Source organism: Megascapheus bottae, chromosome 25 (assembly GCF_031878675.1).
Source record: "Megascapheus bottae isolate mThoBot1 chromosome 25, mThoBot2.hap1, whole genome shotgun sequence".
Taxonomy (NCBI): Eukaryota; Metazoa; Chordata; class Mammalia; order Rodentia; family Geomyidae; genus Megascapheus; species Megascapheus bottae.
In genome coordinates this window covers 7,650,163-7,662,909 of record NC_143533.1, presented here as the reverse complement: position 1 = coordinate 7,662,909, position 12,747 = coordinate 7,650,163, and the positions used below count along the sequence as shown (strand labels likewise).

General features: G+C 37.5%; 1 protein-coding gene across 7 annotated transcripts in view; it reads left to right on the top strand.

Annotated features, from left to right (window-relative positions):
* Iqch (IQ motif containing H) overlaps positions 1 to 12,747 on the top strand; it is a 206,450-nt gene that overhangs the window by 6,238 nt on the left and 187,465 nt on the right. For 6 of the 7 annotated variants that reach the window (XM_090358130.1, XM_090358132.1, XM_090358133.1 and 3 more), the window contains exons 2-3: positions 4,124 to 4,246; positions 6,057 to 6,148. In XM_090358130.1, the coding sequence (XP_090214256.1) occupies positions 4,124 to 4,246; positions 6,057 to 6,148 (215 nt within the window). Of the gene's footprint in view, positions 1 to 4,123; positions 4,247 to 6,056; positions 6,149 to 12,747 lie in introns of those variants that run through there. The other variant, XM_090358135.1, reaches the window with a different exon arrangement.

Below are 12,747 nucleotides of genomic sequence, written 5' to 3'. Positions count from 1 at the left end.
ATGAGTTTCTTCTCCACAGAATTTTCCAGACAGCATTCTATTAACCACTTAGCTTCTTCCACTTTTGAGTCTTTTTACCTGACTGGAGCTTTCCTCAACTCTTATGATTATATAATAGGTAAGGTTCCCTATCTAATGACAAGCATCATCATCATCATCATCATCATCATCATCATCATCATCATCATAGCTTATCGAGCACTAGTCACTGTACTGAGAGCTCTGGAAAGTCTCAGTAAATCCTACCTGGGCCCTGGTGGCTTACTCCTATTATCATGGCTACTCAGGAGGCTGAGATTGGAGGATCACAATTAGATGCCAGACTAGGCAGGAAAGTCCCTGAGACTATTCTCAGAAAACAACAAAAACAAAACAAATTAACTAAAAAAACATAAATGGAGGCATGGCTCCATTGGTAGAGCACTACCCTTAATTGTGAAAGCCAAGTGAGAGAAGGAAGCACTGAGTTCAAGTTGTACCAACAGAAAAAAAAAGCTCCAGTAAATCCTAACAGCTCTATAAATTAGTATTCAGCCCACATATACAGGAGAATGTAAAGTACAAAAGATAAAGCAGCATTTAATATATACTGATTCTTATATAGATTTTGACATGTTTGTAAAATTATCCTTTTTTTAATTAGTAAACATTGTTTTGATTCCTCACTAAAAATACTGTTTGGCCTAGTGGTAGAGTGCTTGCCTAGCATGCATGAAGACCCGGGTTTGATTCCTCAGTACCACATACATAGAAAAAAGCTGGAAATGGTGCTGTGGCTCAAGTGGTACAGCTCTAGCCTTGAGAAAACCCAAGGATAGTCCTTAGGCCTTGAGTTCAAGTCTGAGGACAGGCAAAAAAATAATGTAGCATGATTTCAATATATCTTTACAAATGCTTGCTTCAATGTATACTTATATAACAAGAGACACCTGGTCTTGCAATCAAAATTCTTTTTTAAATTATATTTTAGAAGTCCAGCAATTATATGGACTAGAAATATAGGAGTGAATTTACAATGTATAATCTGAAAGGAACATACAATACAAAAATAAATGCAGTTCAAGTTAACACGAAATGATGAAAATGACTCAGCCACACTCTTATTTTCAATACAGATGAAAATAGAAATTTACACTGAGTCTGACTATATGGAATCATGACTCTTAAATTCTAGAGACAATCTTGGCTGTATTAAACCTTCCAAGGGCTTCTTAGTAAGTCTGTTCCCAGACTGTCAAAATAATAATCTTTGTCTAAGTAGAAAACGATGTATTTGATGGTCATAGAGATAATGGGTGACAGGTCATAGTTCAATATGGTAGATTGGTCCTATCTGAGAAGAAGAGAGATTAAGAAGTTGATCTCATTTCCTACCAAGTCTGGTGTAACATTTTGTATAGTACTTGTCGGTGATGCAATTATACAAACAGATGGGTGGTTATTAAGAAGGGAGGAGAAAATATCTGGCAGGAAAAGTAAAAGGCGCTTGAGAAAGATTAAGGGAGCAATTTCATTCAATGAATCTTTAGTGAATATCAGTTATGTGCAAGGAGTTTGATTAGGTTTTTCACTTGGGAGAGGAAGATTAAACATTTGTCCAGTACCCCCCTATGTGACTAGCACTGTACAAGCAATTTACATGCTATTTAACATGGTAGTTTATTCTTGCCACCCTTCTGTAGCTGTTATTTATCTCCATCTTAGATAGAGCACTAAGCTTTTAAGAGGCTATGTTATTTTTTCACATTTAGTTTAAGAAAAAGGATAATTCTGGTTCAGATATGTCTAGAAACAAAGCCTGCACTAATTCATCCTTTTTTTTTCTTGTGTGTTTTTTTGTTGTTGTTGTTGTTTGTGTTGTTTTGTTTTTGTCAGTCATGGGGCTTGAACTCATGTTCCTGAGTACTGTCCCTGAGATTTTATGCTCAAGGCTAGCACTCTACCACTTTGAGTCACAGTATCACTTCCAGGTTTTTTGGGGGTGGAAAATTGGGGATAAGAGTCTCACACAGTTTCCTGCCTAGGTTGGCTTTCAACTACAATCCTCAGATCTCAGCATCCTGAGAATCTAAGATTATAGGTGTGAGCCACCAGCCAGCTGATTTATTCATATATAACCTAAGTTTTCATTCAATAATTCTAAGGAATAGGGTAATTTCTCTCTCCCTCCTCCCCCCTGTCTCTCCTTCCTCTTTTTCTCAACAAAGACACTAGAATTAGGCATTGGTGACTCACACCTATAATCTTAGCTACTCAGGAGGCTAAGATCTGAGGATCATAGTTTAAAGCCAGCACAGGTAGACAAATCCTCTAGATGCTTACCTTCAATTAACTGGCCACAAGCTGGAAATAGAGGTGTTGCTCAAGTGGTAGAGTTCTAGCCTTGAGTGAAAAAGCTAAGCAATGGGACAAGGCCCAGAGTTCAATGTCTCTGTACCAACACACACACACACACACACGAAACAAAAAGAAACTAGAGTTCAGAAAATGTAGCTGATAAATATGAAAATCATTTGATTAATGTTGGAGCTTAGAATTACATTTTCATCAGATTTTATTTTATTTGGATAGGTGCTGTACTGGAGGACCAACGTGCTTTAGCCTCCTTGCTCAAGGATGGCACTGTTGAACCACAGCTCCCTTTTCATTTCAGCAGATTTCATTGAGTTCTTACTATGTAACAGTAAGGCCAATTATACATGTTCTTAAAATTCTATTATTATTTTCACGAGACAGATAAAAACACACAGTTCAGTTTTACTCCCTTGGGCAATAGTAGATATAATTGCAGAAAGATATGGAGTTGCAAATACTAGAAAGAAAATGCATTTAGAGGAAGAACCCCTCCCCCCCACCAAGACTACGCACCTACAAAAACTTTTGCCCTTCAACTGCCTCTTTGTACTTCCCAAATGTTTGCAAACAATAGATGGTAAATCAGTTTGTAGCTATCATTTGGACAAATCAATTGAAAGAAGCATATCTTCATCCTTAGTTTTACAGAGAAATAGTAGATATCTTCAGACACCAATCTGTGAGCCCTGAAGGCTTTCCATGGCAATTTGTGTTGAGTACAAATGACCAGATGTGTCTGCCAGACTGTGTTGCCCATCAGTAAAAAGATGCAAATGCTAGTCCTTTGAATACAGTGCTTGTCTCTGTGGGACTATCCTTCAGTAATCGATAACATGGGCTGGATCAATATGTGAGTCCACTAATACTAACAGAGAAAAAGTACCCATTTTAAAATGCTGTTAAGCAACCCAGCCTGCAGATAGTTATTGGTGTGACTGTTGCTGAAACAGGTGTTAGGTTCATAGATTTGCATAACAAAATCTTTTTCTTGTGGCAGCAGCCCATACAATAATTGGTGCCATCTGTATTTATCTGAAGTTTGGTTGCTAACATGAAAATCTTGTGCCTGGTAGTTTCATAGTGCCCATTGGATTCTGGGTATGCCTGAGATTGGAGTGAAGTTTATCATTTCCAAGGAAAATACACATTGAAGGAAAATGTTGAAGTAATACTATGTTGTTATTCCTTCACGGATTGTTTTCATTGCTCATTACATAAAACAAAAATCAAAATCATGCGTTCACAGCCTCTTCTTTAGCTCAGTGAATGAGGCAGTCGGAGCAGAAAACCAGCATGTCCTTGGCTTTCTCAAGGCTAGCACTCTACCACTTAAGCCACAGCACCACTTCTGGCTTTTTCTTTGTATATGGTACCGAGGAATTGAACCTAGGGCTTCATGTGTTCTAGGCAAGCATTCTACCACTAGGCCAAGCTCCCAGCCCCTTGCTGGAAGTTTTACACTTTTTTTTAGACCAGTCTGTAGAACTTAAAGTCTGGTACTAATTTATCATCTCTGTCTCAACTGCTTTACCAGTTAAGATTGCGGGTGCCATTTCAATGGTAGTTTTATCCTCTATTTCCAATAGAAGGGAAAATTGTATGAAAGTTTTATTCTTCAAAATCTGAGAAGCCATTATGAGCTATCCAAAAAATGAAGATTGTCCTGGAATCCCCAAGGTGATCCTTTTCAATGAACCCAAGCATATTACAGATCTGTAAGATAGATAACTGCTATAAGTGTGTTCTGACATTTTATATTTTTTATTAGATCCATGAAGACCTCCATCAACTAAAGGAAAAATTAACAAGATACCCAACTGATGGGAAAATACAGGCTCTAGACATTCAAAATCTTGAAGCAGCCATTCGAAGGACTGAAAAAGGGTTAAAAGTAAGTAGAATTTGGGATAATAAAGAAAATACCAGAAAACTACAGTGAAACTTTTAGAAGAAGCAATTTCTGGTTCTCATAGGACCTAAGTCATTCTGTAGTAGAGGTGAATTTAGCACTGAAATTTTTTTTTTTTTTTTTGCCAGTCCTGGGGTTGGACTCAGGGCCTGAGCACTGTCCTTGGACTTTCTCAAGGCTAGAGCTCTACCATTTGAGCCTCAGCACCATTTCCGGCTTTTTTCTATATGTGGTACCAAGGAATCGAACCCCGGTCTTCATGCATGCTAGGCAAGCACTTTAACCACTAGGCCAAACTCCCGGTCCCCAGCACTGAAATTCTTTTAAGTCTTTTAATATGATAATGTCTTCTATAAACTGATTTATAAATTTTATTCCACAATAACATCAAAGACAATAAATGCAAGATTCTGCAGTGGCACCTGTAGCATGTGGTTTCATTAAAAATTATTTTAAGATGAGGCTAGGAGTTTGGCCTAGTGGTAGAGTGCTTGCCTAGCACGAACAAAGACCTGGGTTCGATTCCTTGATACCACATACATAGAAAAAGCCAAAGTAGTACTGTGGCTCAAGTGGTAGAGCTCTGGCCTTGAAAAAGCCCTGAGTTCAAGCCCCAGGACTGGAAAGAAATAATTTAAGAGTTTGAAATATAATTATCATAAATCCAACAATATGTCTGACCAAAAACCTTCATACTAATGTGATACAGATCTACCATGAGTTATGAAGATTCTAAAAAATATGAGAGTTGACTTTTCCTGATAGCTTAAGTATTTTGAGCTATTTTTTCTTTTTCTTTTTTTTGGTAGTACTAGAATCAAGCAGGTAAACGTAAAGAAATATTTCAGTTTGGAGATAAAGTACTTGAGACTTCATCATTACAAGTAAACCTAAATGCAGAGAATAATTCAGTCCCCAGGCAATGATAATATTCATTTATGAAACCAGTAGATATTAACTAATGTGGTTCATCTTCAAATAAGGTTCATTTTCCATCTTCTATACTTTAATGCTTATACTTATATACTTTGACTGTTCTATGCTTTGTATGTGTCTGCTTTGGCCTCAGATTTGCACTCTGCTATGTAATCGGCTTCATTGTTCATGTCCCCAGGGTGCAAGAAATTAGGAGTATTTTTGTCTCATCAGATTAGCATGTCATTATCCTATGTTAGTTGAGTGTGACAAGGCTAGAACTATCTGGAATATCTGGTACCTAGAGGCCAAATGATGCAGCTTGCACCAGTGGTGGCTCAAGCCTTTAACCCTAGCTACTTGGGAAACTGAGATATCCTCATACAATTCAAAGCTAGCTTAAGCTGAAAAGTCTGTGAGATTTTATCTCCAATAAACTAGTGAAACTCTGGAAGTGGAGCAGTGGATCAATTGGTAGAGTTCCAGCTTTGAGTGAAAATGTAAAGGGACAGTGCCCAAGTTCTGAGTTCAAGCTTTAGGATCAGCACAGAATAAGATAAAATGAAATACAATAAAGGTCAAATGACTGCAAAGCATGACTTGCATGTCTGTCATACCTGGAGAGTATCCTGGTTAAGCCATAAACTGACAATTATTTACAGTTTTATTTTTGAAAAATGCTACAAGTCATTTGAGTCTGGATTGTTTATTTTGCTTTTTGGGATAATTGAAGTAATTTGGCCTTAGTAATGGGGGTTGTGTTTTTTGTTGTTGTTGTTTTGCTCAATTACGTGATTCAGAGTGTTAATCTAATGAAACAAATTAACTGAGTATATTAAATCCATCAAAATGGCCTAAACTTAACTTTTATTAACAGATTCATATTGACAAGTATTTAGACATCGTTAATCAGAATATGACGGTGACTCCTGTGGTTGACAACTTTGACACTCCTCTGATTTCCAAAGGGTAAGTAGACAATTTAGACTTCAAACATAAGCAAGAGAAAGAAGTTCTGAATTCAAGCCACAGACACACAAAAACAAACTCTTTTCTCTCAGATGATAACTATAAAGCAGCTTTTTTCTTTGCTTTGTTCACATTCATTCTACCAATTTCAGTACAAGTTTTACATGAAAAAAACTAATGGCAGAATTTAGACTTGAATGAATTTCATTGGAGATTACTCCAGTTGAACTGTAGTGATTGACATCACAGTTATTTCAAGATCCTAGATTTTGATGTTTCTCTAGTTGTAAAACTCAGCTTCTGTAAGATACCTTTTAATGCAAATTTGTTTGTACACCATTCAGAACACATGGCACTCTATTGAGTTTTTAGCCTGTCACATGTACTGTATTTGGGTATCTATAGTTAAAAAAAAGAAACTACTAAAGCTTGTTTGAAATATGTATCCCAAGAGATGATTTATGAAATTAGTATTGAGTTAGAAAAGAAATGGCCTTGTATCACCCTGGATATAGGTCACCTGCACGAGTACATGCACTTTATATATAGAATATATAATTATATAATATATAATATATGCTTATATATAATATAAGCATATATTATATGTTATATATGATTATATTATATATATAATTTTTTGGGGGGGTCAGTCTTGGGGATTGGACTCTGGACCTGGGCATTGTCCCTGAGCTCTTCAGCTCAAGGCTCCTGCCCTACTCCTTGAGCCACAGCCCCACTTCTAGTTTTCTAGTGGTTAATTTTCTAGTGGTTAATTGGTCTTTAGTTTCCCGGGCTGACTTTGAATCTTGATCCTCAGATCTCAGCCTTCTGAGTAGTTAGGATTACAGGCGTGAGCCACCACACCAGTGCACTTCATACTTTTTCAGTAAGGCTGATTTTGCCTTTCTGGTGCTGGAGCTTGAACTCTGGTTCCAGGTGCTGTCTCAGCTTTTTTTGCTCAAGAGTGGCACTCTACCACTTGATATCCACAGTTCTACTTTTGGCTTTCTTTGGTGGGTAATTGAAGGTAACAGTGTCATGGACTTTTCTGCCTGGAATGGCTTTGAACTTTGATCCTAAAATGACAGCTTCTGAATATCTAGGATTACAGACCTGAGCCACTTGAGCCTGGCCTTTTTTTTTTTTTTTTGTAGTAAGTGTTTTGTCTTGTGTTCTCATTTGTATTATCTTTATCATTATATTATTATTATTATTATTATTATTATTATTATTATTATTATTATTATTATTATTTGCCAGTTCTGGGCTTGAACGCAGAACCTGAGCACTGTCCTTGGGTTTTTTTCAAGGCTAAAACCTTACCACTTGAGCCACAGCACCACTTCCAGCTTTTTCTATGTATGTGGTACCAAGGAATAGAACCCAGGTCTTCATGCATGCTAGGCAAGCACGCTACCCCTAGGCCAAACTCTCAGCCCCTCATTTTTATTTTTGATGCCAGGCCTAGGGGTCTGGGGCTGTCCCTGTGGTGTTTTGCTCAAGGTTAGCACTTTATCACTTGAGCCAAAACTCTACTTCTGACTTTTTTGGGTGCTTACTTACAACCTCATGGACTTTTTGTCCTGGATAACTTTGAACTATGATCCTTAGATCTCAGCCTCCCGAGTAGACAGAATTACAGACATGAACCACTTGCTCCTGGCTGTAGGAAGTTTTTAAATCCAGTGCCTTTTATCTGTGCCTTCTGCAGCAGAAATGAATACTGTCAGCTAGTAAAGCCAAGTTTTAGGAATAATACTCAAGGGATTGTGGAAAGCTCAAGCACCCAAAGCTCTGCTCCTTACTACTAGGTGCTGGGATGTAGGTATGGAATCAGCCCAGAGGCCCTTCAGTGGACAAATGGATCAAGAAGGTGTGGTATATATACACAATGGAATTTTACCTCATCCATTAGAAAGAATATTTCATCATTTGTGAATAAATGGAAGGACCTAGAAAAAATTATGTGGAGTAAGTCAAGCCAAGGAAGACAAAGGATACATGTTTTCCTCATGAATGGTAGCTAAACTTTGCAATGTATAAGTAAACACTTTAGGGGTGTATGCTAGTGTATATAAATGTATTAAAATATAGTATATTCAGGGGAGAATTAGCTTTAGAAAGGCTCACAGTCCAAAGAAATATATTCTTTTAAATATTTTGTTTTTTGAGCTTGACTTGTCTCAGTATGATACCTTCCAATTGAACCCATTTCCTGCAAATGACATGATTTAATTTTTCTTTATGATCATGTAATATTCATACACACACAAACACATATATATAAGCATCTTCTTTATAAGTATTTTGGTTGATTGCATCATTTGGCTATTGTGAACAATGCTACCATAAACATAATTATGCCAATATCTTTCTGGTATATTACTCTCCTATGGATATATGGTCTGATAGTGATGTAGTCATATTCAGAGAGTCTATTTGTAGCTTTTTGTTTTGTTTTGTTTTGCCAGTCCTGGGGCTTGAACTTAGGGCCTGGGCTCTGTCCTTGAGTTTTCTCAAGGCAAGCACTCTACCACTTGGGCCTACCACTTGAGCAACAGAACCATTTCCAGCTTTTTCTGTGTATATGGTACCAGGGAATCGAACCCAGGGCTTCATGCATGCTAGGCAAGCACTCTACTACTAAGCCATGTTCCTGGCCCCTACTTTTAGTTTTTTTGAGGCAGCTCCATACTGATTTTCATAGTAGTTGCACTAGTTTACATTCCCACCAACTGTGTATGAGGATTCCTCTCTCATATCCTTATCAACATTTGTTGTTGCTTGTTTCCTTGATTGCTGACATACTGACTGGGGTAACATAGAATCTTAATGTGATTTTGATTTACATTTCCTTTATAGCTAAAGATGTTAATTTTCTTGTATTTGTTGGCTGTTGTATCCTTCTTATGAGAATGTTCAGTTTGCCTGCCTATTTATTAGTTGGATTTTTTGTTCTCATTTAATTTTTTGAGATTTTGATATATTTTGGATATTAATCCTTTCTGGGGAATGGCTAGTGAAAATTTTCTCACATTCCATGGATTGTCCCTTGGTCCTGGTTATTGTTTCTTTTGTGGTGTAAAATCTTTTAATTTGAGCCAGTCATGGTGGCTCACGCCTGTAATCCTAGCTACTCAGGAGGCTGAGATCTGAGGATGTCCGTTCAAAGCCAGCCTAGATACTAAAGTCTGCGAAACTCTTATTTCCAAATAATCACTAGAAAAGGGAAAGCAGTGCTGTGGCTCTAGGAGTATGGCAGTAGCCTTGAGCTGAAGAGCTCATGGACAATGCCCAGGCCTGGTGTAGGGCAGTGTCTTTGAGCTGAAGAGCTCACGGACAGCACCCAGGCCCAGAGTTTAAGCCCATGACCCACCCCCCCAAAAAATTAATTTGAGGTAGTCCCATCTTTCAATTGACGCTCCTCTAGGTTTCTGGAGAGAGAAAGAGATATAAAGAAAAGATTTGGGGCCAGGAGTTTGGCTTAGTGGTAGAGTGCTTGCCTAGCATGCATGAAGACCAAGGTTCAATTCCTTGGTACAGCATATACATAGAAAAAACCAGAAATGGTGCTGTGCTCAAGTGGTAGAGCTCTAGCTTTGAGAAAGCCGAAGGACAGTGCTTAGGCCCTGAGTTCATGGCCCAGGACTGGCAAAAACAAAACAAAACAAAAAAAAGAAAAGAAAAGATATATCTGTGTCTATAACTTCCACAGTTTTTCTGACATTTTCCTATTACAGATTTCAAAATTTTAGATCCCACTTTGAGATCTTTGATCCAGGAGTTGGTTTTTGTACAGAATGAGAGATCAAGGTCTAGTTTTAGTTTCCTACATAGAGAGACCCAGTTTCTCCAGCACCATTTGTTCAAGAGGCTGTCTCTTCTCCCTTGTATGCTTTTAGTTCTTTTGTCAAAAATTCTTTCTAGGTCTCCTACACTGCTCCATTGGTCTTCTTCAGGTCTGTTGTGACAGTACTGAGCTGTTTTTGTTGCTTTGGCTCTATGGCATAATTTGAAGTCTGGTATTGTGATAATACCAGCAGTATTTTTTTTACTTAGAATTACTTAAGCTATTCAGTGTCTTTTATGCCTCCATATTTATGGATTGAGTTCTCTAATCCTATGAGGAATGACATTGGTATTTTGATGGGTATTAAATTGAATCTGTAGATTGCTTTGGCAGTATGGGCCATTTTCATGATATTAATTTGACCAGTCCTTGATCACAGGAGATGCTACTATCCTCTGATGTTTTCTTCAATTTCTTTTCTCAAAGTATTATACAATTTCTTTGTAGAGGCCTTTCACTCCTTGGTTAAATTAATACCTAGGTACTTTGTTGTTTTGAAGCTATTACAAATGAAATTATTTACCTAATTTCTTTCTCAACATCTTCATTGTTGGTATATAGGAAAGCTACTGATTTTGGGGTATTGAATTTTGTATCTGCTACCTTTCCAAAGTATTTCTCAGATCTAGAAGTTTTTGGTGAGCCTTCAGGGTCTATAAAATGCAGGATTATATCTTACACAAATCAGGATAATTTTATTTCTTCTTTCCCTTTATGAATCCATTTTATTTCTTTATCTTGCCTTAATGCTCTGGCTAGGAATTCTAGTGCCTTATAGAGTAAGAGTGAGGAGAGTAGGCTTCCTTGCCTCATTCCTGACTAGGGGAAATAAGTTCCATTTTTCCTCATTTATTATACTCTTAGCTCTAGGTTTGTTACATATAACCTTTATTCAGTTCAAATATGTCCCTTGCACTCATAGCTTCTTCAGAGCTTTTATAATAAAAGGATGCTGTATTTTGGCAAAGGCCTTTTCTGCAATAACTGAGACAGTTGGTGTGATTTTTGTTTTTGGTTCTGTTATCTGATACGTTATATTTACAGATTTACATATGTTGAGCCATCCTTATTTTCAATATGTATAAATTCATGATCAATTTAAATAAAATTTCAAAAATATGCTCTTTCCTTCAGTTTTAAATATTTAATGAGACATAATATGATAGTTCATACTGTTTGAATGCTTTGCTGTTTGGTCATTTCTATCTTTAATCTTTAGATTTGGGACTATGACTTGTAAATAGGTTAAAATAATGTAGATTGGTTGATACACATATCCTTTGAAGATTTTTTCTAACCAGGCTGGCTTCAAATCATGATCTCAGATCTCAGCCTCCTGAGTAACTAGGATTATAAGTAGTGTTACACCTACCTATTTTTTTTTCTGGCCAGTCTTGGGGATTGATCTCATGGCCTGAACACTGTCCCTCAGCTTCTTTTGCTCAAGGCTGTACTCTACCATTTGAGCCACAGTGCCACTTCCATCTTTTTCTGTTTATGTGGTACTAAGGGAACCAACCCAGGGCTTCATGTATTCCGAGGCAAGTACTCTACCACTAAGCCACATTCCCAGCCCACACCTACCTATTATTTATTTTTATTTCATATAAATAGAAGTTCTTATACTTTCTTTAGAAGTTCTTATACTTTCCTTACTCAACCAGTGTAATTGTATTATCACCTGGCAGGTGAGAACCCTGAGAGACTAAGGATCTAGAGTAATGGTTTGAGAACTTGGGTTTGCAATTCTTACTGGCTTCTGGGTGAGGTCCTTGAATGATCTGTGCTCAGAATCCATAGGGTGATCATGACTGTCTGTAAGCAACATTCTGTTGCCCATGGAGGATATGCCTTTGGGTGATCAAGAGCCTGGACTGCAGTTCTGCTCCTTTGTTGCTAGGAATGCTGAGAGTAAGCTTCTTGTACTGGGATAAACCAGGACTAGGACTGGAGGCAGGTGGGCAGACATTGCCAATGTCTACTCAAACTATGATACCAAACATCCTGGAGAAACAGGACCGTCAAAGAATGGTGGTAGCTAGGTGCCAGTGGCTCACATCTGTAATCCGAGCTACTTAGGAGGATGAGATCTGAGGATCTCTGAAGCCAGTTTGGCAGAAAAGTCTATGAGATTCTATATAATTAACTGCAAAGTGTCAGAAGTGAAGGTGCTGATTAAATGGTAGAGCCTTGAGCAAAAAAGCTTAGGGATAGTGGCCAAGCCAAGAGTTCAAGTCCTAGTACTTGTACACACATACACACACACACACCATACTGTTAATCTCTCTTGCTCCTGAGAATCAAGCACTCAGACCTTCAAGGTTTCCCTCTTATCTATGGACACCAGGAAAACTCTGTTCCAAGTGACAACTATTCTTGATCAACCTATAAACAGAGTTCAGAACAGATGAGCAATAACCATTATCCTCCATGTTTCTGTAATGCTTGACAGTTTGCAAAGGACTTCATTCAAACATATGAGATTGATATCTCCTCCTTTTTGTTAGTTTTTTTAAAAATCTGTTTCCAATCCTTTTGAATGTATTGAGATTTGCTTTAAAGACAATTGTATGATTTATTTTGCTGACCATTTCTTTTAAAGATTTTATTGTCAAGGTGATGTACAGAGGGGTTACAGTTACATATATAAGATAGTGAATATATTTCTTCTTGAACATTGTCCCCCTCCACGTTTTCCTCCCATTTACCCCCCAAATTCCCCCAAGTTGTAAAGTTCATTTCCAAC